Source organism: Pteropus vampyrus, unplaced genomic scaffold (genome assembly GCF_000151845.1).
Source record: "Pteropus vampyrus isolate Shadow unplaced genomic scaffold, Pvam_2.0 Scaffold11, whole genome shotgun sequence".
Classification (NCBI taxonomy): Eukaryota; Metazoa; Chordata; class Mammalia; order Chiroptera; family Pteropodidae; genus Pteropus; species Pteropus vampyrus.
Genome location: NW_011888792.1, coordinates 13851123 through 13877181, shown reverse-complemented (window position 1 = coordinate 13877181; position 26059 = coordinate 13851123). Strand labels below are relative to the sequence as shown.

Sequence of the window (26059 nt, the reverse complement as noted above, 5' to 3'; positions counted from 1 at the left end):
GGAAAACCACCATGAAAAATCTCCCCCCACAAAATACAAAACCTTTCTATTCTAAAACTGGTTTGTTTTATAAAATTAATCAGACACACAATACTTATCAATTTCAACCTATATTAGCACCCAGAGATAAGGCCAAAGACAGAAAGAGCAGGAGGCCAGCCCTAAATCTGTACAAATTTCATTGGGAAGATAGGGCCACAGAAGGCCAGAAATGACCTGGAGCTAAGACGTAAAGGCAGTAAGGAGTTCAGAGGCAATGAGACAAATCGGATAAAGGGCTTTCCCTCTCTTTCCGCAAAAAGGAATAATCTTCCAAATATTTCCAGCCTGTGACATCACCACATATTTGGCAAGAACAGTTGTCCTTGTCCTCATTCTAGGCCACAACATTTATATGCTTAAAATCTTCTACCAGAGCAAACCCATAAACCTGTCAGGAAATCAATGAGAGCTAGGAGCAACAGTGCTTGGAGCCTGAGTTCTCACCCAGCTGAGGGCCTTCCAGCACTTGGGAACCCTCCCTGTTGTTAGCCAGATACACCCTGACACACACAGAGACAAAGGTATACTTCTCACAAAATCAGATAAGATACAATTGAACAAACTGCTACATATGTAAAAGAAGGCAAAAACACTGAGTTTCTCCAAGTCCAAGCCCAGCCATGAAAGTATCTAATGCTAGTGTGCTTCTGAAATGTCTTTGATTTAAAAAAAAAAAAAATTCTAAAATTAAATTGAGGTGATGCTTGTACTACCTTGTGAATATATTTTTAAAAAATATTGAATTACATGGCTTAGTAGGTGAATTTATGGTCTGTGAAGTATATCTAAATAAAGTTGTTTAAAACAACAGTAAAGGTTATTTGAGAACGACTTGAAAATTTTCTTTCTTCAACTTGGAGACGAGGCCATTGATATCAATTATTTGCATGTCCAACAACAGCTGTAGCAAAATCATGAAGCAATTAAAGGTTATCTTAATGCCCTATGGACTTTCCTAGTGCACAGAGCTCAGCTCTCTCGCTGCACCACCAGTGCACCTACTGGAAAAGGCTTGTTTCGGGGCCTTGTAAGGATCAGAAAGCCTTTGATCAGCAGTGGTCCCATCCCTCAGTGCGGGCTGCAAGCACCTGGGGCACTTCTGGAAACACACTCATGCGGGAAACCAGGGATTCAGAGTTAGTCTGTCTAGGGAAGGCCTAGGCTGTACATATTTTTTCTAAAATTCCCCAGCTGATCCTAATATGCAGCTAGGATTGGAAACCACTGGTTTTGAGGGATGATTTGTGGGCACCACAACCGGAAGTAGAGGTTTCTGCTTCTCAAATCAGTCCACTGAGTTGGTACCATGGGGGCTTCCCCTGGTCAAGCAGACTGGGCTTCCTGGGTAAACTGAGTGCTCAACGGAAAAGCAAAGGGCCCCGTGTTCACACGAGCATTTCATGACTAATTCTGAGCCTTGTTCTGTGCATGGCACATTATATCTTCTTATCAGCACATAAGTCTCTATTTTCTTAGTAAGCAAACAAATTAGCACTTTATTATAGACTGATTACTTCATAAAGATGCTTACTGATTACTTCATAAAGATATATTTTGCCTTCCCAACCTCATGGTAAATTATGTATTTTTTTCTAGACCTGTGGTACAGGTGTGACAAATAATTCTTGACTGAATGACTACATTTCCACAAACCTGACTGTTTTCTGTGAAAGCACTTTCACTCCTTTCAGGACAGTAAACTAGATAAAAAGAAAGAAAGCTGAAAAAATAGTTTGGAAAATTAAGAGACTATGTGCAAGTTGATATTTCCTGCCCAATCCCCTAAAATCTACTCTTATAGTATACTTTGCTTGCTACAACAAGATTGTTCAGCAAATAAGCAGCAGAACCGAGATGTAAAGTTGGTTTTGTTTTAAAACAGTCTCCCTGGTGCAGATCTGGGCCTGTCAGCCTCAGGTGGACTTCCTGCCTTGAGCCTGCTCTGTTGGTGCAGCAGGAATGTTTGCTGGCTCCCCGGATAGATGGCATCAGGCTGGGTTTGGCCAGTAGGAAGCACTGGCAGGAGATGATGTGGTGGGTGGGTGGTATTTCCCCCTCCTTTCTGCCCTTCTGCTGTAGGGTTTCCTGAGGGACAGGCCAAATGAGGTTCCAGCTTCTGAAAGGTGTTATAGCTCCTCCCTCCATCTTTACAGCCAGGGAATGATAGCAGCTTCCTGCAATTTCTAATCTCTGGTTTGCCTCACCCACCCCAGTTGGGTGAGTCTTCTGTTACCTGGGTAACCAACTCCCTGCATTCCATTCTCCGACAAACTCTAACAGGACAGAAAGAGCAGGGATCTGAAAGGCCATGTGACTTGAGCAAATAATTTAAACTTTTTTTTTCTTTTTAAAATGGAGCTAACGGTAACTTCCTCTCTCCTCCCAGGGGATGACATATTTATGAAACGAGCTGATGTTAAAAAAGAGCCAGGCCCATTGCCTGATTCATTTTAAGAATATAATAAAAGTTATTGCACCCCCTTCTTTTTCTCTGGCACCAAGCTGATTGTGGTGAATTATGAGATAGTAAAATGAATATAAGTAAGCAAAAGTTTAAAGGTTCATTTTCTAAGGCTGTAAATATTAGAGCAGGGATTTAGGTTTTTACTTTTCATAAGTACAAAAAAAACTAGGCTTATCTGATAAGTTTATGTTTAGTACTTTGTCTCATGATTGTGTGTTATGTTAGTCTCACACTTTCATATTATATCTAAGGAAATTAAGTATAGGGAACACAGAATTAATTTTCCAAACAATCTATACAAAGTTTGTCACAGGGATGACCCTTAAAAGCGCCATTTCCATGCCTTCAAATACTTTAGAAGGGTGGGGTGTGTGTATGTGTGTGTGTGTTGGTAAGTCTGGGAGTTGGATAGATAAAGCAAGATTGGCACAATGTTACAATGTTGACAATTATTGAAGACAGGTAATAGGTGCATGAGAAGTTCATTATATTATTCTCTCTTCCTCTGTGATAAAAAGTTTTTAAAAACTTAGAATTCTCTTAAGAATATGTATCTCTGTAGAGTCACCCAAAGGCAATACCCTAGGTATTTTTCTTGGTTTTAATACTGGAAACTCCAAACTCACAGAGAAGACTAGTGAGACGTAGAGTTTGTTTATTAAAAAAAAAAAAAAAAATCAGTGAGTATGGAAAGTCAAGAAAATGGTGTATAAAAAATGGAAATATCAGTAAAAAGATAGATAACCTAAAAAGAAGCCGAAAAGAAATGCTAGAGCAGAGTTATACAATAACTGAAATTAAAAATTCACCAAAGGGATTTCAAAGGCAAATTGAGCTGGCAGAAGAAATATAATAATATAAATATAAAATAAGACAATCAAAATTATTGAGTCTGAGGAACAGAAAGAAAAATGATAAACGAAACATGAACTGAGCCTAGAGACCTAAGGAAGACATTGTGTTGTGGGAATCCCAGAGGAGAAGAGAGAGCAAAAGAGGCAGATTATCTGAAGAAATAATTGCCTAAAACTTCCCAAATTTGATGAAAGACATGAATATAAACATCTGAGAAGCTCAACGAACTTCAAGTAGATGAACTCGAAGAACTCCACATAGAGACACATTATAATCAAACTGTTGAAAGACAAAGAGAGAATCTTGAAAGCAGCCAAAAAAACTGACTTGTTACATACAATGGATATTCAATAAGATTACAGATTTCTCTTTAAAAACTTTAAAAGTCAGAAGGCAGTAGGCCAAGTGTTGGCAAGCATGTGAAGAAACTGGAACCCTTGTGTACTGGTAGTGGGAATGTAAAATGGTAGTGGGAATGTAAAATGGTACAATCACCTTAGAAAACAGTAAAGTTTCTCAAAAAATAGCTGAAATGGAAGCATTTCAAGTGTCCACTGACAGATGAATAGATAAGCAAAATGTGATATACATATACATAATGGACTATTACTCAGCCTTAAAAAGGAAGGAAATTCTGACATATGTTATAACATGGTTGAATCTTTAGGACGTTATGCTAAGTGGAATAAGCCAGTCACGAAAAGACAAATACAGTATGATTCCATTTATATGAGGTTCCTAGAGTAGTCAGATTCAGAGAGACAGAAAGTAGAATGGTGGTTGCCAGAGACTTGGTGGAGAGGGAAATGGGGAGTTCCTAATCGAAGGGCATAAAGTTTCAGTCAAGCGAGATGAATAAGCTCTGGAGCTCTGCTGTTTAACACTGGACCTATAGTCAAGAATAAAGTACTGCATACTTAAAATTTTGTAAGACGGTAGGTCTCATGTTAAATGTTCTTATAGTAGAATTGAAAAAAGGAAAATGGAAAGGAATACAGATACTTAAATACAATGCTATCTATTTGAATGTATGTATGATAATCAAATGGGGATGTATGGTTTAATGGATATAGAGTTTCAGTTTTTCAAGAAAAAGAGTTCCGGAGATAGTAGTGATGGTTTCACAAGAATATGAATCTACTTAATTCCACTGAACTTTACACTTAAAAATGGTTAAGATGGTAAATTCTATGTTATGTGTATTTTACTGCGATAATAAAAAAAGAACTCAAGGAGAAAAAAACAGAATAAAGATGGGCTGCTTAAAAAAGTCTTGTACTCCACTGAGACGACCTACTCAGGACTAATCACTCACCCACTCGCCTGGGAATCTCAAACGACTGCCCACTGTTTCCACCCCCAGCAAGCTCTAGCATTCTTAAAAAAGCACTTGAATATAATTAAAGTGCTTTCTTGGAAATGTCAAAACTGATTAAAGAACAATATCATCAGATTTCACTCTTAGTTTAAAAGTCTTATCTGCAATAGGAAGCAAATCAATTCGGAAACTGCCAACAATCAAGACAGAAGTTGTTTCTGACCTCCATTCTTCCCACACCCTAAAAAGCCTGGGCCCTTTTTGCAAACATTATAATTTGCATTATTTACTCCTAAACATCACTGTAGCCAAGTGGGCTGTCCTGCCATGGAAGGTTTGTGACACTCTTCTCAGGCTGGCTTCAATGATGGGCCTCCCAAATGACTTGGCTCCTTGATCATGCTGCCTCTGGGCCCATGGGTCTAATTAGGCTAAGAAACACCTTTAATTAACATAGCCTATTTGAGTCAACTTATGACTCAGGACTGCGGTTGCTGGTGTAAACCAAATTTACTCTCCATCATGCTGTATCATTATGATGCTCATCAGATGTTCTTCAAATCTAGCTTTTTAAAGTTAAAATATGCCCATATAATTCTTCAAAAGATCAGATCAATGATATTGATGATAGTTGGTGTGGAAAGATACATTGTAATGTTTCACTGACAGGCTTTGTATGGGGCATTCCCTTAAACACATCACAGATATATTTGTACATTATTTTATTTTATTCAGCCTAAATTTTTAAAGTTAGGTCATTCACAGTCTTTTTCAGTATTTAAAAGATCCCGCTAAAGTCATTTTATAGGATTTACCAAAAACATTATATTATATATATATATATATGTACTATATATAATAGACATTTTATATGTATATACATGCATATGTATCATGTATGTGTATATGTTATAAATTGGCTCCATGGACCACTATGAGATTTATTGGTGAGCTTTTGTGTGCATATGTGTGTATTTTTTTTGTGGAAAAATGGAAAAATGGTCCTTAGCTTTAATTTAATTCTCAAAATGGTTTGTGATCACCCCCTCACAATCACCAAACAAAAACAGTTAGGAACCCATGTCTAGAGCTGTGTTGTCTAATATCGTAGCCATTAGTGACTTGTGCCTATTGAGCACTTGAAATGGGGCAAGTGTGAATTAGATTTTGAAAAATATGAAAAAGAAGATATAAAATAAGTGATTTGTACATTAATTACATGTTGAAATAATGTTCTGAGATATAGTGGTTCAAGTAAAACATATTAACATTAATTTTATCTGTTTAGTTTTGCTTTCGTTGATGTGGTTATTAGAAAATTTAAAATTATATATATGGCTCACTAAATTTCTATGGGACAGCACTGGTTTGAGAAAGGTCAGATTTTGGTCACAAGCATGTTGCTGATTCTAGGGTATTCCTACTAGCAAAAAAATTCCTCTAATACTTAGTTCTAGAACTGTATTCTAAGAGAGGTTTTAGCAAAAATGTCAAACTATGACTAAACATAACAGAGTTAAAGACATAAATAGATTTAAACTACTTTTATCCAAATATTCCAGCATAATTTCCTTTAGAGAATCATGAATTTGGAAGGGAAAGTCTGATATCAACTGAACTACTGCCATCCATATCTGCAGATAATTCACGTGGTACATTTTGATAAGAACCTCAGAATAATAAGACTCAAAGCAAGCTTTTCCTTTTATCACATAAGGTGTTACATTTTTAAATATCAGAAAACATAATGGGAAACATTCATCAAGAAATATCTCAAGAGAAACTAGAATTCCCAGTCATTAAAGGTATATGTGTATGGTACTTTGATTCATTAATATAATTGTCCCTTATGTGGTACCTATTATCACCCCCATTTTATAGATGTAAAAACAGGTTCAAAAAAGTTCATTCACTGCCCTCTGACAACAAAAACTCTGTCTTGTTCTCTACCATGTACTTGAAGGCTAATACTTTGCTGGCACATAGTAGGTGCTCGGTAAATGGTAAATGGCTGATAGGTGACAGTTTATTAATTCCGACAAGTTTTCTCACTTAAAGAATGATTACAACATCTTTGCTTTTTTCCAATACCACATGAGAGAGTAGTGTACTTAACTAATTTTTTAAATTTTTCACCACGAATTTATGTGATATATTTTTACTATCTCTCAACAAAACTTCCGTGTTTTCTTTTTTGGAAAGCAATCTAATCTTAAATCATGCTTCCTGGTTCCTCAACATTGCAAGTGCCAGCTTGACTGGAGATGACACCTAATAGGTTGGCCTGGCATCTAAAGCAGTAAATAAATAGAATATCTTTGTCCTTCATCCAAAGTAGTAAAGTACAAAGCAGCGTCGCCCCCCGCCCCTCCCCGCTCAGAGTCTTGATCTCAGTTGCTTCTGCTCCTTGGAGTTTGGAGTTTTCTCCTTGTCCACATCCCGGCTGCCTCTCCTCCTATGTGTTGGAGAATGCACGTCCGAAAACATTCCTCTGAAAGTTTTAAGCTTTACTCGGGTTAAAAACAAACTCTAGATCTAAGCTCTTACGAGCTGAATTTGAGTTCATGCAGGAATCCCCATTGTAGGGAGGAATTCCTCTAACAACAATTCCTGGTCCATTTGACTTGTGAGCGCGAGCTGAGCCTGGTGCATCGGCTCATCCCGACTCACACGCCCGGGAGCGCTCGCACATACCACTGCAGGGCTGAGTCTCGGCCTCTGCTGGAGCCTAACCTGAAGGTCTGAGAGGACGTCGTGCCCAGTCCCTACCTCTTCCCTACTAGACCGCGGACAACATCTTGTCCGCACGCCCAGAAAGGCCAAGCGAACATACATTCCCTTCCCGGTCCTGCCCAGGCACGATCGCTTTTATTTACCGTCTTGTACCACCAGCTTGCGAACGCCATAGCGATAACCGGATTACTCTCAACCGCGCCACGCAGGACCGGGAGAGGATGCGGGGTGCGGTGCGGTAGGAGCGGATTTTGCACTCCCTTGGACTTGGCTGGCACTGAGCTCTGCAAGTCCTGCAGCTTCAGGTGGGCGGGCACTGGGGCGGGGCCCGACACAGGCCCCGCCCCCTATGGGCTGTTCCCGCCACCCGATTTGGCTCGGGGATGGTTAGGGAAGATGTGTTATTTCTCCAGGCAGCCACGCCCTGCAGCCCCGACTTTACGCGGAAGACAGGATCCCGCCATCCAGTTAAACCACCCCACCCACTCTGGGGGGTGGAGGGGAGGGTTCCCGAATGAACTTTAGTTCCCTTTGATCTCCATACCATTTCATTCACGTCTCACCGACAAACTTTTCCCGAAGCGAGCCACCCCCTATCCGGCTCGCGCCACGCCCAGCGCACTCAGTCCAAGTCAGGGAATCCTCGGCCACCTCCAGCACCTGTCAAACGGCGGCCCTGAGCCCTGCACCCTTCCCAGGCCTGGGAGCGGGTGTACGCGACAGCAGGCCAGGCAGGCTGCAGCCAGAGGAGGCGCCCCACGGCCACGGGCTGGGTCGTCCCAGCGCGCAGCCCCTCAGACGGGAGCGCCACTCACCTCCTGGGTGTGGCGGGCCGCTGCGGCGCGGCGGGGTCGCGGGGAGGCGGCGGGCTTCTGGCCTGGCTGGGACATGGCGAGGCCGCGACGAGCGCTGCCTCGGGGAGGGCGCAGCGGAGACTGCAAGGGAGGCCCGGGAGGGGAGCGTGGGGAGGGACAGCTTTAGAGAATCATGAATTTGGAAGGGAAAGTCTGATATCAACTGAACTACTGCCATCCATATCTGCAGATAATTCACGTGGTACATTTTGATAAGAACCTCAGAATAATAAGACTCAAAGCAAGCTTTTCCTTTTATCACATAAGGTGCTACATTTTTAAATATCAGAAAACATAATGGGAAACATTCATCAAGAAATATCTCAAGAGAAACTAGAATTCCCAGTCATTAAAGGTATATGTGTATGGTACTTTGATTCATTAATATAATTGTCCCTTATGTGGTACCTATTATCACCCCCATTTTATAGATGTAAAAACAGGTTCAAAAAAGTTCATTCACTGCCCTCTGACAACAAAAACTCTGTCTTGTTCTCTACCATGTACTTGAAGGCTAATACTTTGCTGGCACATAGTAGGTGCTCGGTAAATGGTAAATGGCTGATAGGTGACAGTTTATTAATTCCGACAAGTTTTCTCACTTAAAGAATGATTACAACATCTTTGCTTTTTTCCAATACCACATGAGAGAGTAGTGTACTTAACTAATTTTTTAAATTTTTCACCACGAATTTATGTGATATATTTTTACTATCTCTCAACAAAACTTCCGTGTTTTCTTTTTTGGAAAGCAATCTAATCTTAAATCATGCTTCCTGGTTCCTCAACATTGCAAGTGCCAGCTTGACTGGAGATGACACCTAATAGGTTGGCCTGGCATCTAAAGCAGTAAATAAATAGAATATCTTTGTCCTTCATCCAAAGTAGTAAAGTACAAAGCAGCGTCGCCCCCCGCCCCTCCCCGCTCAGAGTCTTGATCTCAGTTGCTTCTGCTCCTTGGAGTTTGGAGTTTTCTCCTTGTCCACATCCCGGCTGCCTCTCCTCCTATGTGTTGGAGAATGCACGTCCGAAAACATTCCTCTGAAAGTTTTAAGCTTTACTCGGGTTAAAAACAAACTCTAGATCTAAGCTCTTACGAGCTGAATTTGAGTTCATGCAGGAATCCCCATTGTAGGGAGGAATTCCTCTAACAACAATTCCTGGTCCATTTGACTTGTGAGCGCGAGCTGAGCCTGGTGCATCGGCTCATCCCGACTCACACGCCCGGGAGCGCTCGCACATACCACTGCAGGGCTGAGTCTCGGCCTCTGCTGGAGCCTAACCTGAAGGTCTGAGAGGACGTCGTGCCCAGTCCCTACCTCTTCCCTACTAGACCGCGGACAACATCTTGTCCGCACGCCTAGAAAGGCCAAGCGAACACACATTCCCTTCCCGGTCCTGCCCAGGCACGATCGCTTTTATTTACCGTCTTGTACCACCAGCTTGCGAACGCCATAGCGATAACCGGATTACTCTCAACCGCGCCACGCAGGACCGGGAGAGGATGCGGGGTGCGGTGCGGTAGGAGCGGATTTTGCACTCCCTTGGACTTGGCTGGCACTGAGCTCTGCAAGTCCTGCAGCTTCAGGTTGGCGGGCACTGGGGCGGGGCCCGACACAGGCCCCGCCCCTATGGGCTGTTCCCGCCCCCCGATTTGGCTCGGGGATGGTTAGGGAAGATGTGTTATTTCTCCAGGCAGCCACGCCCTGCAGCCCCGACTTTACGCGGAAGACAGGATCCCGCCGTCCAGTTAAACCACCCCACCCACTCTGGGGGGTGGAGGGGAGGGTTCCCGAATGAACTTTAGTTCCCTTTGATCTCCATACCATTTCATTCACTTCTCACCGACATACTTTTCCCGAAGCGAGCCACCCCCTATCCGGCTCGCGCCACGCCCAGCGCACTCAGTCCAAGTCAGGGAATCCTCGGCCACCTCCAGCACCTGTCAAACGGCGGCCCTGAGCCCTGCACCCTTCCCAGGCCTGGGAGCGGGTGTACGCGACAGCAGGCCAGGCAGGCTGCAGCCAGAGGAGGCGCCCCACGGCCACGGGCTGGGTCGTCCCAGCGCGCAGCCCCTCAGACGGGAGCGCCACTCACCTCCTGGGTGTGGCGGGCCGCTGCGGCGCGGCGGGGTCGCGGGGAGGCGGCGGGCTTCTGGCCTGGCTGGGACATGGCGAGGCCGCGACGAGCGCTGCCTCGGGGAGGGCGCAGCGGAGACTGCAAGGGAGGCCCGGGAGGGGAGCGTGGGGAGGGACAGAGGGAGGGAGCGTAGGGGCCAGCGGGCGCCCGTGAGGCAGCTTTTCTGACCCAGCCCCTAACCCGTCAGGGGGCTGCCCCTTGCCCTGCTGGGCCCTCCCCTTCCTGCCCGCTGCTGGCTGTAGCGGTCCGGGCCTGAAACTTAACACCCTGGTCCCGCTGTCTTTACTCACCGACCTTCCCCACCCCCTCCGCCCCAGAAATGCTCGCTTCCCTGTAAGTCCGAGAGAGAAGGGGCTGGAGGCCCCAGGGTTCCTCCTCCGACTTGTCCAGACTGATCTTGCAGCTGTGCAACGGGAGAGCGGGACCTGGGCGTGGCCCGTCTACGCCTTGACCCTTCTACCTAAGAATCTCGAGTACATACCTTTTCTGCAGTCTGCCCTGATTTACTTAAAATTTACCAACTCACATTCGGCCCGAGCTTGGACCCTCTGCAAAAGAAAGCAGATCACAAAATCAAATTGGTTTGTGTGTACGTTTGTGTATGTGTGTACGAGCGCCTGTGTATGTTTTGTTATTTTACTTTTTTTTTTTTTTTTTTGGTGGGGGCAATTTTGAAAGTTTAATAATGTTTTATGGGGATAAAACCATAGGTCCCAATCTAAATCGAAAAATATCCCCCAATTTAAACCCTTATAGCTTGTCTGTAGCCTGCCGGGTTTTCTTTCCGAGGATGGGTTGCTTTTACCATTGGCTCATCTTAAACAGCACTTCCTGGTTTGAGGGTGGAAGTGAATGTAACAAGCCTGACTAGAAAACGTTCATCTGCAGAGACTGTCAGCCTGCGGTTGCTGCCGGTTTGTGATCAGACCTGACTGTAAAAACCTGTTAGCCTGTAACGGCATTGACACTTTGGGCCTTGGGGTCACCATTCTCTACAGTGCTGTTTTTTAGGCAGTTGGAGAGAGTGGCCAGATTATAGGAAAAGATTTGTGCTATATGGAGCTTGACAGAATAGAATTGTTACTTTTTCTTATTTTTAGGGATTCTGACTTCCCTTTACTGAAGGGACTGGCTGCCTCATTCTTAATAGGGGGAGCAGGGAAGGATGATTTAAATGCATTTCCTCTTAAAAGGTTCTAGTTCTTCTCTAGGGATGCAGTATTTCCAACAAACAGGCTTCACTGCAGGAATTTACACAAAAAATGAAAGAACTTGAATATGGGCTCTACAATTGTCCTTTCAAGAAAAATTGGTGGCATCAATCACGTGCAAAATTGAGGAAAATATGTCATGTCTGAAAAAAAATGCTTTTAAGATTGTGACCAAAAAATGCTTTTATGATTATGACCAAACAACTACAGTAAGTTAAGCAAACACTTAAACTATACGGGTGAGGTGTAGGCAGCCCTACTTGGGCCCAGGAATGGGAATCAGTTCTTACTCGGGAGCTTAGAGCGCCTAGACTCAGGTTTTAGATCCCTGATTTCGTTATTCTAACTCTGGAAGAAGAATGGGTTCCATTAAAGTTTGAGATGTTTTCTAATGGAATATTTAAAATGGAATTTAAATCTGTTAGTTTTATATTTCTTGAAAGTCTTCCATGTATACTACTGTGAAAGGAATTGTAGAGAGAGCAATATAAAGATTAAAATACACATATCGTGCCCTCCAAGGACTTACAGTTTAGCTGAAGTCATATGGCATTTGTATAATATGATCATTGGGGTGTAATTGAGATTTATACAGTGTGTAAATAAGTACAAATGTGCTTCGGGGGTTTGGGGTTCTGTTGGTTTTGGTGATTATAAGAAGAAAAAGAAAGCTTGAGTGGGCTGGCTGGAAGCGGGGTTGTGGACAGAAGAAAGAGTGGGGCAGTTCAGGAAATACTAAGGTGCCCACAACACCTAGCTGTAGCTGCTAGTCCAAGTTCAGGAGTTATCCATCCATTTATCAACTTATTTATTAAGCAGCCACACTGTGCTCATGATATAGTTGATTGGCTTTGCTTAAGTCAGAATTCATATAAGCAGAACAATTGCATGCTAAACAGTACCTTGATGACTATGAGTAAAGAAAAATTTCAAAGAAGCTAAAGATGAGGGTGATGTTCTCACTTTTTCTTATAATCAGTGAAGAATTTGAAACTTTGATACTATGACCGGCATTTGGGAAAGCTCATTTTAAATATTTATGGCAACTTTTGCTACAGTTTTATTTGCACATTTGTAAGAATTTTATTCCTTTATTTACTCAGTAACAAGATACCTGCTATGTGTCAGGCTCTGTGGAGGTAGTAAGGCCCTCCTATACTCAAGTCCAGTAGGAAAGACAGACAAATAAGTCCATAAGCACATGATAGTGGGATAAGGGTAGTGGCCTGTAAGGGATTCCAAATGCACTATAGGATCCTGAGAAGGAGCTTTTCATTCTGCCTGAGGGGTGGGGAAGTCAGGGGCTACTTCTTCCCCACCTGTTTGATTTGAGTAAATTAAAACCCCCTCCAACTAATCTCCACATTTTCTCTTTTCCTCTTCATTCTGGTAATAGTGGAGAAACTCATCACTTCTCAACAGGAAACAAAATGAGAAAAAGGATGGAGTCCAGAGAAGAAGGCAGTGGAGCCAGAGAAGGAGCTGCAATGGGACAGAAGGAAGCTCTTAAAGAATTGAGTGCCAAAGGCCAAGGGAGAGGCCTTATAAAAGAAAGGGCTGGTCCACAATATAAAATGTCACTCAAAGGTTGGGTCAGATAATGTATCAAGAGTGTCCATTTGATCTGACCGCAGAGAGGTTTTTGGTAACTCAGCCAGTGGGTAAAATTTAGGAGGCAGGGCGTTTTTCTGAGGTACCCACAGTATGGACAATCCCCTTCACTTTGGATGGTATTTCTTTCTACACCACCACATATACCTGGAAGGTGAGTTACCCCCAAAAACCCTAGACCTTCTGGCTGACATCCAATTGTCCTCCAATGCCATTGAAACTTACCTGTTCTATCTGCCATCATGAGACTCTCAGCTGAGTTTGCTCTACTCCATAGAGGTGGCTTCCTGAGTAAACCAGATAAAAGGAAAAAAGAATCCTTGTAAATAGGCAACGACTAATTAGAAACCATGCAAAGGCTCTCATAGCCTCCTTTCTCTTGTAACTTTCATGTAGCTGAATGGGAGCTTCATGCTCTTAGACTATTGAATTATCCAGAAGAATGGCTCTAGTGGTGAAATTCTGTGCATAAAGGAGAGGAAAGTATGCTAGCCAGTTGGAGAATATGTTTAGACAATAGGAGTCTTGCCATGTGCCATGATCTGAATGTGTCCACCCAAATTCATATGTTAAAATACTAATGCCCATTGAGATGGTGTTAGTAGGTGGGGCTTTTGGAAGGTGATTAGGTCATAAGGGCGGAGCTCACATGAATAAGATTAATGTCCTTATAAAAGAGGCCCAAAAGAGCTCCTTTGCCCCTTCCGCCGTGTGAGGAAACAAGATGCCTGTGACTCAGAAGAGGGCCTTCAGTCAAACATGCTTTCACTCTGATCCTGGACTTAAAGTCTCTGGAACTGTGAGAAATACATTTTTTGTCATTTCTAAGCTCCCTAGTCCATAGTATTTCGTTATAGCATTCTGCATGGACTAAGACACTGTGCTTCTCAGATCACACCGAGTTTTTGTATAGATGGAAGATGGGTTGCGGGAAAGGACAAAGAATGGAGATGGGAGGATGGAGAGACAGAGGCAGAGAGAAGAAAGGATAAACAGCAGAGGAACTAGTTTTAAATTTTCACTGCTACCAAACAAGAACTTGAGTCATACACACACCTATAGCCAGTCCCTCAGATTTTATGTCTCATCTTACATCCCTCTAAATAATAAAACACCTGCAAAATACCTTCAGGCCTTGTTCTTCAGTGTGACAGAATGTCCTGCTTCTTGTCTATGTGAACCAAAGAAGACTGAAATCACATCTCCTTTTCAGGGCTTTATTACAGAGTGTTCTTGGGATCAACACTTGAGGAAGGGAAGGAAGGAATGGGCAAAGGGAGAAGTTGGGCTGGGATGCAGACCCAGGGGAAGCCTCAAATAACCCTACAAGGAATGATGAAGATGGTATGCTCTTTAGAGATGTCCAGGGTTGGCAAGAGAGGGCTGAACCTTTCTAAGCCTGCATCAACAAGTCCATGGATGTGGTTAAGGGGGAAGGGAGTATGGCTTTAGGGGAGGGAGGTGGCTTCCTTAAGCTGTGGCAGTGCCCAAAACCCAAAGGGAGCTAAGAGATGATGGCTCTCTGTCCGTGGCACTTCCAGGAACTGAGATAAGGGCTTTTTCATTCCTGAAGAGGATTCAGGTAGCTTTATCACATCCATTACACTCCTTAATGCTATATAACATTGTAAAATTTTAGAAATAGAATGAAGAAGGGAAAAAATATTGCAAAACATGCTGTCAAATTGCTATTTAACAGAACATTAGGTTTGAAAATATTACCCATTTAATTAAATTTCTCCCCCTTTATAATGACTGTTGCCTTCAAGAGGGGTCAGTGAAGAACAATTTGTTTCACAGAGCAGCCAAGCTGTTAATATGACTATTTAGATACAGAAAAAATACAATTTTACAACTGTGATTGCTAAGAATGGTTAGAAATAAAGGAAATATAAAATTTTTATTTTCTAATGGTATTAAAACCAAAAAGATTGCTCAATAGGTCTGGCAGCAGATAGGGAGGTAGGTATAAGACACTCCCTGCATGCCAGGAAGCTCTAAAAGTCTTCGGCTGTCTCTGCTTCCCATGCTAATTTCCCTGAGGTTTGCAACTTTCTCTCCCTGGGGGTATGGGATTATGAAAAGAGCTCAATTCTCAAGTTAGTACAATCTGCGGGCCAACAATTAACCAGCACTGTGAGAATCAACCCTCTTCAATGTTTACAGCCCTTGATGGCTCCTAGGTGCCAACAGGATGAAATTTAGACCTCTTAACACGGTCTCCTAGGACCTACAAGCACTGACCTGGGAGGCCCCATCGACAGTCTCATGCCTTCATGCTGCCGTGCCCTCCTGCTTTCAGATCCTGGAATATACCTGGCTCTTCCAAGTTCATGCCTTTGCTTGTTTCCCCTTCCTTGGAATATTCCTCTCTTGCCATTCTCAAAGCTCCCTCTACTTTCCCCAGCACTGCATTATATTGTAACTCTCGATAATCTATATAAGGTCCAGGATCCTCATGGCCCAATCCTAAATGCAAATTATATTTAAAGAAACAGTGGTCCAGTATTCCAAAAGTAATTAAAAGCATTTTAATCTTTACTACAATTGAAAATGTCTTACTGGGCACACCATCTGAACACTCAGCAAAACATCTTAAAAATCCTTTCTTTATTTTATTCACATTAACTCCTCATGCTCTGAAACTTCTTGAAATTCTCCAAAAAACCATCCAGCCAATGTGATAGGTAAAAGGTTTGAGAGGTTGATTTTTTTTTTTTTAATGTGCTAAAAATGTTCTAAAATTGGCAATTTACATGTCTCTGGACAAAAACCATTGAATTGTATACTTCAAATGGGTGACTTGTATCCTATGTGAATTATATTTCAATAAAGCTGTTATTAAAAAAGTTTCCTTACAACCCCATCTTCAACATGATGACGGTCTATGAATTTCAAAAGATCACTTTAAGATTCTTCCACAGTACAGGCTGTCACTTAGGCATCTGCTTACCCATTTATGTTTGCAGCTCCTGCAAGCGTTTTTTGAAAATGACGCACAGCAGAACTAGTTTTCCGGCTGGAAGGATTCACACTGCATGTCGGTCAGCTACTTCAAGCAATGAAGGTACTGCTAGAAAATTACCTTTAAATTTTTAAAAATGATTATTGCAAATAAAATGTTATTTCAAATATTTTAGGGGTGTTTATTAGAATTTTCTTGTTAAACATAAAACTACTTTTCAAATAAAACTTTATTTCAAAATAATTGTAGATTTACAGAAAAGTTGCAGGAAGTACAGAGTTTTTAGTTTCAGCTTCTCTGGATGTTACCATCTTGCATCTTCATGTCACATTTGTCATAAGAAATCAACATTAGGATATTACTATCAACTAAACTCCAGACTTATTTAAGTTTCATCAGTTATTTCATTAATGTCCTTTTTCTGTTTAAGGTTTCAATCCGGGATATTGCACTATCACCATGTTTCCTTACAGAGTAGTCTGTGACAGTTTTTCAGGCTTTCCTTGTTTTTCATGATCTTGACAGTTTTGAAGAGTAAGGATCGGATGTTTTGTAGAATGTTCCTCAATTTGAATTCATCTGATTTTTTTTTTTTTTTTTTCATGATTAGGCTGGGCCTGTGAGTTTGAGGGAAGAATACTACAGGATTAAGTGGACTTATCATCACATTATATTGGGAGTACACAATATTCAATGGATTTATCACTAAAGAGATTAACCTCCATCACATGGCAAAGGTAGTGTTTGCCCAAGTTCTCCACCACAAAGTCACAATCTCTCCCATTCTATGCTCTATTTTCTAGAATCAAGTCACTAAGACCAGCCCACACTCAAATTTTTAAATGTGAAAATATTTCTATTTTATTTGTTTCAAGCTTCATATCTACTTGTAAGATTTTCAAAATTATTACAATTGACTGGGATATTTTTTCTTTAACTTGTAATTCTAAACTTGAATTATTTTAGATTCTAGTGCATTGGAAAGATAGATATTCTAAATCATATGTATAAGACAGGGTGACTGCTGCTCTCCAAAAGGTGAAATGTGTGTTCATATAGTTCTTTACAAATAATCATCTTTTGTATTTTAAGATGTTGAGTGAGGAAACACTATAAAAGCATCTCAAACTTTACTAGTATCAGAGGACAATATTGGAGAGTACTTTTTATAATCTTAGATTGGAAAGCTCTCTCTAAAATATGCAAAATCCGGAAGCTTTAAAGGAAAAGATTAATAATTAAATTTTCTCATAGAAAATACGTTTGTGAAGACAACGTAAAATGACTATAAACTAATAGTAAAACCAACAATTGAATAGAAACATTATGTTGCAAAGTACACAAATAGAGAATTCACAGAAAAAGGAAATTAAATGGATCATTAACATGTGAAAATATCCTCCAATCTGATTCAAAATAAGACACATACTACACCACAATCGGATACTATTTTTATCCTATAGATTGGGAGGACAATAAGATGACAAAACACACCACTGACAATATTGCAGAGAAATAGGTAATGTTCCACATTGCTGATTGAAAAATAAATTGATAACAACAATTTTGGTTGGCAATTTGGCAAGTAACCGTCGAAAATATAATTGTCCCTATATTTTACTAGTGATTCCACTTTTAATTTTCTCTAACAAATATATTTGCATGTATACATGCGCAAAGACATATACAAAACTTTTATCGCAACACTTTATAATAGTGAAGAACTGAAAATCAATTTAATGACCACCGGTAAGGAAGAGTTAAATGCAGTATGAAACAACCACATAATGGGATATTATGCAGCCATTTAAAAGGTAAATTTCTATGAGCTGATGTGGACTGCGTCACAAGATGTACTGTTAACTAAAAAAGGCAATGTGAATGGTATATATGGTATTCTAATATTAGGAATATATGTTTTATAAATTTTCTATAGAACCACAAATGTATAGCTTGTACTTGCTATTTCTAGAATGATGCATAAAAAATTGTGAGTAATGTTTGCCTCTGGGGAGGAATGACGGAGACTGGGGATGTCAAGTGGGAGGAAGACTTATCTTTCATTATCTATTTTTTTGTTATTATTCGACTTATTTTTTGAAAAATAATGCACAGTATTTTTTGTCGATTGTAATTCTAGGTAACCAATAAATATAATATACCAAGTGCACGTAAAACTTTTAGGTTAAACTTTATCACTTAGAATTTCCAGAATTTCCAACTTTGCTTTGTTGAAGCAAATTGTGCTTCTAGAAATCTCTTACCAGAACTACAGGAGGTGAAGGTGAAACTTAACTGATGCTGTGAACTAGCAAAAGAAAAAGAAAAGAAAAGAAAAAGCTATAATGAACATATTATCCTTCCATTTTCTTCTGGAATAATTTTGGGACTTGGATTATTTTTGTTTCTATGAGTGGCTTGGCTTTTCTGCTGGGGACAATTGTCATGTTTGTGATGGGGTTAGGTGGCTTGCTGCTGCCTAGTGACATACACAGAACTGTGAAAGAAAAACAATTCTGTTCATAGCTCATTTCTCCATACCTGCAAGGTTAACCTTTTGATTTCATTATATTGATTTAATTAGATGCAGTTCAGTCTCCAAAGGCATTGGTTGCACAAGACCATACACTGAGGGTGACCTGTTATTCAAATTGATATCGCATAGTTCTGTGGCGCAAATAGCCTTCTTTCAAAGAATTGTCATTGCTTTGTAAAACTGTTTTTCATTAATAGGATTTTTACTTATATAAATTTTGGATTATTTCCCAAGAGGCATCACTTTGTGCTAGTCTAGTCAATATTACTTTTTATGATTAGACCAGGTCCCTCTTTTTCAGTGTTAGGGGTTGAACTGAGTCCTTCCAAAAAAGATGTGTTGAAGTCCTAACCCTGTACCTTATTTGGAGGTAGGGCTTTATAGAGGTAATGATCTCACATTTAAATGAGGCCATTAGGGTAAGCCCTTATACAGTATAATGGACATCTTTATAGAAAGGAGAAATTGAGACAGAGGTGTGCAGTCAGAGAGAACTGCCTGTGCACATTGGCATTATGCTGCCATAAGCCAAGAAACTACCAGAAGCTAGGAGAGAGGCCTGGAATAGGTCCTCCCATGGCACCTTCGGAAGAAGCATGGCCTGGCTGACATGGTGCTTTTGGATTTGTAGCCTCCAGACCTGTGACAGAACGAATTACTGTTGTTCTAAGCCAGCCCTAGCTGTTGTGATGGCAGCCCTAGCAAACTAATACACTCAGGATGGGAAACATTTGAGCACAAATATAAGAGAAAGCAGTTCAAAATGAGCTCAGACCTCCAGCTTTTTCTTTCCTAGGAAATACCCCTTGTGAATTGGAGATCTGATTTTGGCATTTAGTCTAGAAAGAGTAAACTACTTTTTCAACTTGGGCTGTGTTTCCTCAAAATTCCTAGGAAGAAAGGCTGTAATATTACTTCTTTCTGAGTAGACTAATCTACCTTTAGGTTGTATTTCTCATGAGGCTTTGGATATTCTTATTTAAGTTGTTCTTCCTTCCACTCTCTCAAAATTCATTTTAACAACATGTTGGAAGACTCACTTCCTCATTGGTTTCTCCAGTCTAACCTTTCTGGACAGTGTCACTCAGCAATGCTCACGAATGCTAGGCAGTGTCAAGTTTACACTCCTGTCCTCACTAATCTATTTATTTCTCTGTGTGTTGAAGTTCCAGCATTTTAATTAGTATATTAGTACATTATTTTTCTTTAAATGGTAAAATCTTTGAAGGGAGGGTGACTTCAACAAGTGTAAATAAATGTAACAGTTACAATTTATGGAATATTCTGTACCTCTGCACGGTGAACCTGGAAAACACACACACATGTATGTCCAATTATTAGACTGAACCATCTTAAATTGACTATATTCAAAATTTTGACTTACAGAGATGGCAATTTTGTAGTTTAACCTTATTCAATTGCTAAAGGATTTAAAGCTGATAGAAAATTCAGATCTTTTGCCACTTGATTTGTTTTAAAAACATTTTGTTTGGTTTTGTTTTGTTTGGGTTGTGTTGGGTTGGTTTTCCATGTCAGTGGGTCTCAAATTCCCATTGCAGCTCTTGGTTTTTGACGGGGAAAATGCATTATCATGTTTCTGTCACTATATATTTCTGACCTTAGCAGCTATCTGACACTGTAGATAGTCTATTTCAATAGGCACATTTAAAGTTCTCCCATTAAAGGTCACTGGTGCTTGGAATGGGGAATGTAAACTCTCTCTCCCAGGATTCACTGTTGATCACCTTTTCTTAAATGTTTGAAGTCGAGGGACCAGATTTCTAACTCTTCTCCATCGATCTGCTCTGTGGCCCAGAACAAGCCACCTTTGCCACCTTGGTTTCTACTAGATAAGTCAGTCTGGATAAGTCTATTCAGTGGATCATGAGAATTGGCTTCTGGTCTTCTATCCAGAACTAGCAATGTGACCTTGACCCAACTGAGCAGATTCTGAGCTGTTTCCTAATCAATGAAATAGGAATTATGTTCATCTTACATGCTTCACAGATTATTCTAAGTATTCAGACTGTAAAGGCTATTTGAATGTAATGTGTTTCTGTAGTGTTGCACTAAACTTAAAATCATTAGTGAACGTCAACCAAACCCTGGAGGACTTAGCAAGTTACATAATAATGATGGTGTTACAATAGCTAACAATCACTGAGAAATTTCTCTGTGACAGACACTATTCTAGATGCCTTACTTGAGTATTCTCATATAATCCTTATAACAACATGATAAGTTAGATGCAATTGCTATCTTTATTTTACAATCGAAGAAACTGAGTTAGAGAGAAATTAAATAAATTACATAGTGAGTAAGTGACAGAGCCCATGCATGAGTCCACACTTTCAGCCTATGGTAGAGACATTTAATGCTCACCAAATATCCATATGCTCCCCCTTATTTCCCAGACTGCCTGGCAATTAAATTGGGGCTTTGGGAATAGTTCTGAACTGGGCTGGAAGTGCAAGTGATGAGTGTTTATGAATTTTCCACACGATTGCCCTCCACTGCTATAAGCCTCATGGTTGAGAATGATAATGGCATAAGATGAAAAAAGCGTGAATTACTTAGAAGCCAGCTGCCTTGGGGAACTGCTGGACCTGTAGTGGATTTTGCATAAGAAAGAGACATACTTTCATGTGATCGACCACAAAAGTTTATGGTTTGTTGGTTAGTATGGCATACCTATCTGATTCTGACTAATGTAATGCTTCTTGAAGTAAATATATTAATATATTTTCTTTGCATCCAGAAACCATAAATTGTAATTTAGAATTTGATATTCGATATCAATAATCAGCGAATTCTCCTCCAACATTTATCCTCATCAAAAATTTCTTTGCATAGTTACTTTATGCAATTTGCACAGTTCTGTCCTCCATTTTCTCTACCTATCAGCAAAGATAAACTTTTCATGGATGTAATTTGTCTACCTACCTCCTACATAACTAATTGTCATGTATATATGTATGTATGTAGTATATGTGTGCATGGACAAGTGGGGGAAAGAAAAAAAATTATTCAAAACAGTCTTTACTGCTTCCCAAATGTATATCATGCCTTTAAAGATGGAGATAGAGAAGGTTTAGGAAAGATTTCTTTCCCAAGAGACTAGAGCCAAGTACCTATTTAGAGCTATGTTTGGAAATTTTCTGATCTTGACATTGAAGTACTCACTGGCTAATATATTGTGATTCTTCTTTCTGCTGTGCTCTCTCAGAATTGAGCTTGGATGACAATATGGGTAGATAATCTCTTTCCAAGAATATTCTGAAAAAAATTTTAAATGACTAAACACAGATGCAAATAGGACTAGAAATAAATATGGTTTTAAAGAAATGATGCTATTGAATCAATTCTTGTCACCCCAATTATCTAAATCAGACAAAAATTTGCTAGGCCCCAGGCTCTTCTAAGCACCATCGAGTTAGGAGTGAGAACAGCAACTTGTATTGTTCCTGTAGTGGGGTGAGAACTTGGGCTTCTCTGCAACATGCTAAGAGGATGTCCCTTAGACCTCTGAGACAGTCAGACTAGGGACGGGGCACCAAAGATCTACCTAAGGAAGTGTATGTATGTGTGTATGTAAACTACTATTGGTCAGTTCTTACTGGTTTTAAAAATGTTATTATTGGATTATATCTCTCCCTCTGTTTCATGTCCTGAATTGATCCTCTACTTTTCTTATCCTCTCTCCACAATCCTGAATGATGGAGAGAGGGTAAGAGTCGCCCATCTCATCCAAGGTTGGAAGAGAGTAGTTACCTTGCTGAGTGGAATGGAAGAAAGGGCCTGAGGTACTAACTGCAATCTATAGATTTTCGCTCGTCTCCCTCATTTAGCCCAGGCCCCACCTCCAAGTCCTGGACCTTCGAACTGGCATTCAACCTGACTCACTTCTGTTAGTAGCCCCTCTGCAGGCTCTCAGGTTGTCACTTTCTCCATTCTGTAAAAGTCAGTTTCCATTACTCCACCCTTACTTTACATTTTCCAAGAATGTGTTGGTATCTCATGTCCATAATTATCTTTTTATCCTTGTGAGTTTCTAACTTTCCTATTTGTTTTAAATTCATTTACCCTTTTTTTTAGTGGGATTTCAGGAGAGAGAAGGGATAAAAACACATATCCAATTTGTGCATTAAATCAGAAGCTCCCTGCAACATGTTTTTAAAAATAACAGCCCTACAAAGAATGGATCAGTAGGCTCATTTTACAGATACAGATAGTGAGTCTCAGAGAAATTCAATAAATTGCCTAAGAGCTACAGCTAAATACCATAGTTATGATTCAGACCTACATTCAACAGTGACCCAAGCCAATGCCCATCACCAGTACACAATCCTACCTGCCGTAGTCACCTGGGCAGAGGTCAGATGACCACTGTCAGGGGTAGTCCTGAGAAGACACATGATTCAGACCATGCAGGGTCTAGGAAACCCTAAGGTCTCTTCCAATTCTGATTGTAATGTTTGCCTTTGTTATATTTGATAATAAAAACAAATAGGTCACAGGAAAATTTTAAAGCAAAGATAATTGATTTAATAGCATTCTAGCCAAAGCGTTAAATGGTATGCAATTAAAACCTTGGAGGAAGGACATAAAGCAGAAAAGTAAACTGAGTAATCCACGTTACCTAAGTATAAATTTAGCCGTGGATACAATCAGCTTATGGCACACATACAAGGTGGAAAATATATGTTTAGGTGACTCCTCTGTGAAGCTTCTACTTAAACGCCCTGTGTCATAAGGCCTCCTGACATATAGCACTTGGTCAAACCCACTCAATGAATGAGTTATACACCATTTGTTTAAGATTCACTCTGGACATGCATTATTTAGACATGTGATCATCTTGCCTTTATTAAAATGATGCAATGCAAAATATAAAATGTGATACTTGAAGTATCCCAGGAAAATAATGCTGATAGAAATAGTGGTCACAGGAACTCCAACAATGAAAGGCTGATGACTGCATTTTTCAGAAAGAGTACACACACTTATGCATAGTATAAGCCTTTATTTGACTTTATTCAGATGTTATCAAGAATAAGTTAATCAATTAATAACTCACTGTCACATCAGAATCAGGGAAGCAGAAAGATGAAGAGTAAGAAAAAACAAGAAAATATTATCTGAATTTTTAAATATACTGTAATACATTTGGAAGTAGATCCTAACCTGAATAACACGAGAACAATTCAAGTTTGTGCTAAATTTTAGAAGGACTCAAATTATGGAAATCCTTAAAAGCCAGATCAAGGAGCTTAGAATTTTCCTTTTATTATTTTACTATACATTATGTGTTTACTGTAGAAATAATTAAGAAAATATAAACAGGGAAAATAAAACTGAAATAAAATTACCACCAAATCTCAACAAATAGTTGTTATTAATATATAGCTTTATCTTTATCTATAGCCCTGTAATATACATGCTATTTTGTAAATGTATTCTTTACCTAACATAGGATCCTGAACATTTTTCAGTGTCAATAAATATGTAGTAGAAATGTTTGAAGAGATCAGAAAAGGAAGAGAAACATATAGTATGAGTCACCGACCAGGCCTCATGGTGGGTGGGCTTATGCTGGGCCCTGAAAAATACGCAGAATTTAGATAATCAGAGGATGAGACTCTCCAGGCAGTTAATCATGGAAAACAGCAAGAAAAGTGAAAAGAGAAGAATGGCTTATGCATGGCCCAGTAGGGAGAACTTCCAGTGGGGAGACAGCTAGCTTCTCGTGGAGAATGGTGAATAAGGCTGGGAGAAGGATAGACCCAGGCAGAGGGAGAGTTTAGGACCATTTTTTTTTTTTTATCTTCTCTGAGAACCAAACAGAGAGGAATGGGTTTGAATGATAGCCCTCGGTCAAAAGGGAATGTGATATGCAGTAGTGAGAGGATCGATTTTCTAGTTACACTCCGAATTGTTGAGATTCTTTTGTTGTTAAGTAACAGAAAAAGCAAACTGTACTAGTTCAAACAAAAAGGAAGGCAGATTAGTTTCAAGGAAATATGAGACCTCCCAAACCTAAAGAGTAAAAATACAACTGAGCCTCACTTGAGACTGCAACTCATGGCTGGAAGGCTGCAAGGAAGCTTGGCCCCCTCTATCTCTATCTATCATCTCCATGTCCCTTGTGGGCCTGCCATGTTCGTTCTCTACAGGCTGGCTTGCTGGGTCATCACTTCCCACAGTGAATCCCAGGTCTAAATGGTTCATGTTATAGTTCTCATCACTTAGAAAGTCTCCTCTCCATCTCCTTCTCAGTCTTTTTATCCAGCCCCCATCTTCCAATGAGAAAAGCAAACCTGTCTGGGTCAGTTCAAGTCAGGCCTACCGTTGGTCAAATCAACTATACAGGTTGGAAGGAAGAGGGCAGAGTGATGAAGCTCTAATGAACTCTGAGATTCTACTACGGAGAGGGAGGAACTGGAACAGGCTGAGAGGACACTCCAGATGGCCCCTGGTGCATGCTCTCAACTCTCTCCTCTCCAAAAATGAGTGGATCTCTTATGTGTCAGGATAAAAAAAAAAAATTGAGATTTACTTCAAGCCTTAGAATCAAAGAGATACTTTTTCTCAAAAAAGGAAATCTGAACATATGATAAGCTTGTCCTCATGTGACAATCTGAGCCTGAAACAACAGAAATACAGGGGGGAAAAAAAACAAAAGTAAAAATAAATCCAACACTATTAACTTTGTAATGCGAAGTGATTTGCAACAAGAAGGATTAAGACCATTATAAATACCAAAGGTAGGTGACATTAGGCATACATTGATACACAAACTCTTGCTCAGCATGATGGTTTTATTTTCTTGGTTAAATCTAACCAAAGTATTTGCAGTATCCTGTGGTTTGGGTGTGGTGGTAGAACACAGAGTGAGTCACGTTGATGACCAATTGTGGTTTCTTTTTCTCTATAGTGAAGAAATATGGTTTACTCAGCGTATCAGTCTGGTCTAAACACCTTCTGGATATTCTACAATAAATAGTTATTAATGGGTGAAAGACATGCTGAGAGAAGAAAGGCAAGGACTAAGAAAAATTTAGATGACTATTCTTTGAGTGGGAAGAGTTGATTAGGATAAATAGAAAGGATAAGGTAATTAATATAAAACTTCTATATCACAAGAATGTTATGACTCATAAATAAAAGTTGATTTGTATGAACCACTTTGTCTTGGTAAATTCCAGACAGAAACAACACATTAAAGGACTAATCTGGTTTTATTAAGCATTGAAGCAACCTGTCTGGCTTTGAGAGAATTGGGCTGCTAATATTTTTATATTAAAAGTTAACACAATAAGATGGTGTTTGTG

General features: G+C 40.2%; 1 protein-coding gene and 2 long non-coding RNA genes across 3 annotated transcripts in view; 2 read left to right on the top strand and 1 right to left on the bottom strand.

The window, feature by feature from the left end:
* The window catches only part of CAST (calpastatin), a 110977-nt gene extending 102596 nt beyond the window's left edge, over positions 1-8381 (bottom strand). Inside the window, exon 1 of the mRNA XM_023522750.1 lies at positions 8228-8381. Coding sequence (XP_023378518.1) covers positions 8228-8302 — 75 coding nt within the window. The 5' untranslated portion in view covers positions 8303-8381. The remainder of the gene's footprint in view (positions 1-8227) is intronic.
* A 2536-nt stretch (positions 8382-10917) lies between these two features.
* On the top strand, positions 10918-14352 carry LOC111731721. The gene is made up of 2 exons (XR_002777278.1): positions 10918-10994; positions 13013-14352. It is a non-coding gene; the product is annotated as an uncharacterized LOC111731721 (long non-coding RNA).
* A 1850-nt stretch (positions 14353-16202) lies between these two features.
* The window catches only part of LOC111731720, a 31457-nt gene continuing 21600 nt past the window's right edge, over positions 16203-26059 (top strand). Inside the window, exons 1-2 of the long non-coding RNA XR_002777272.1 lie at positions 16203-16294; positions 16803-16929. This is a non-coding gene — a long non-coding RNA (uncharacterized LOC111731720). The remainder of the gene's footprint in view (positions 16295-16802; positions 16930-26059) is intronic.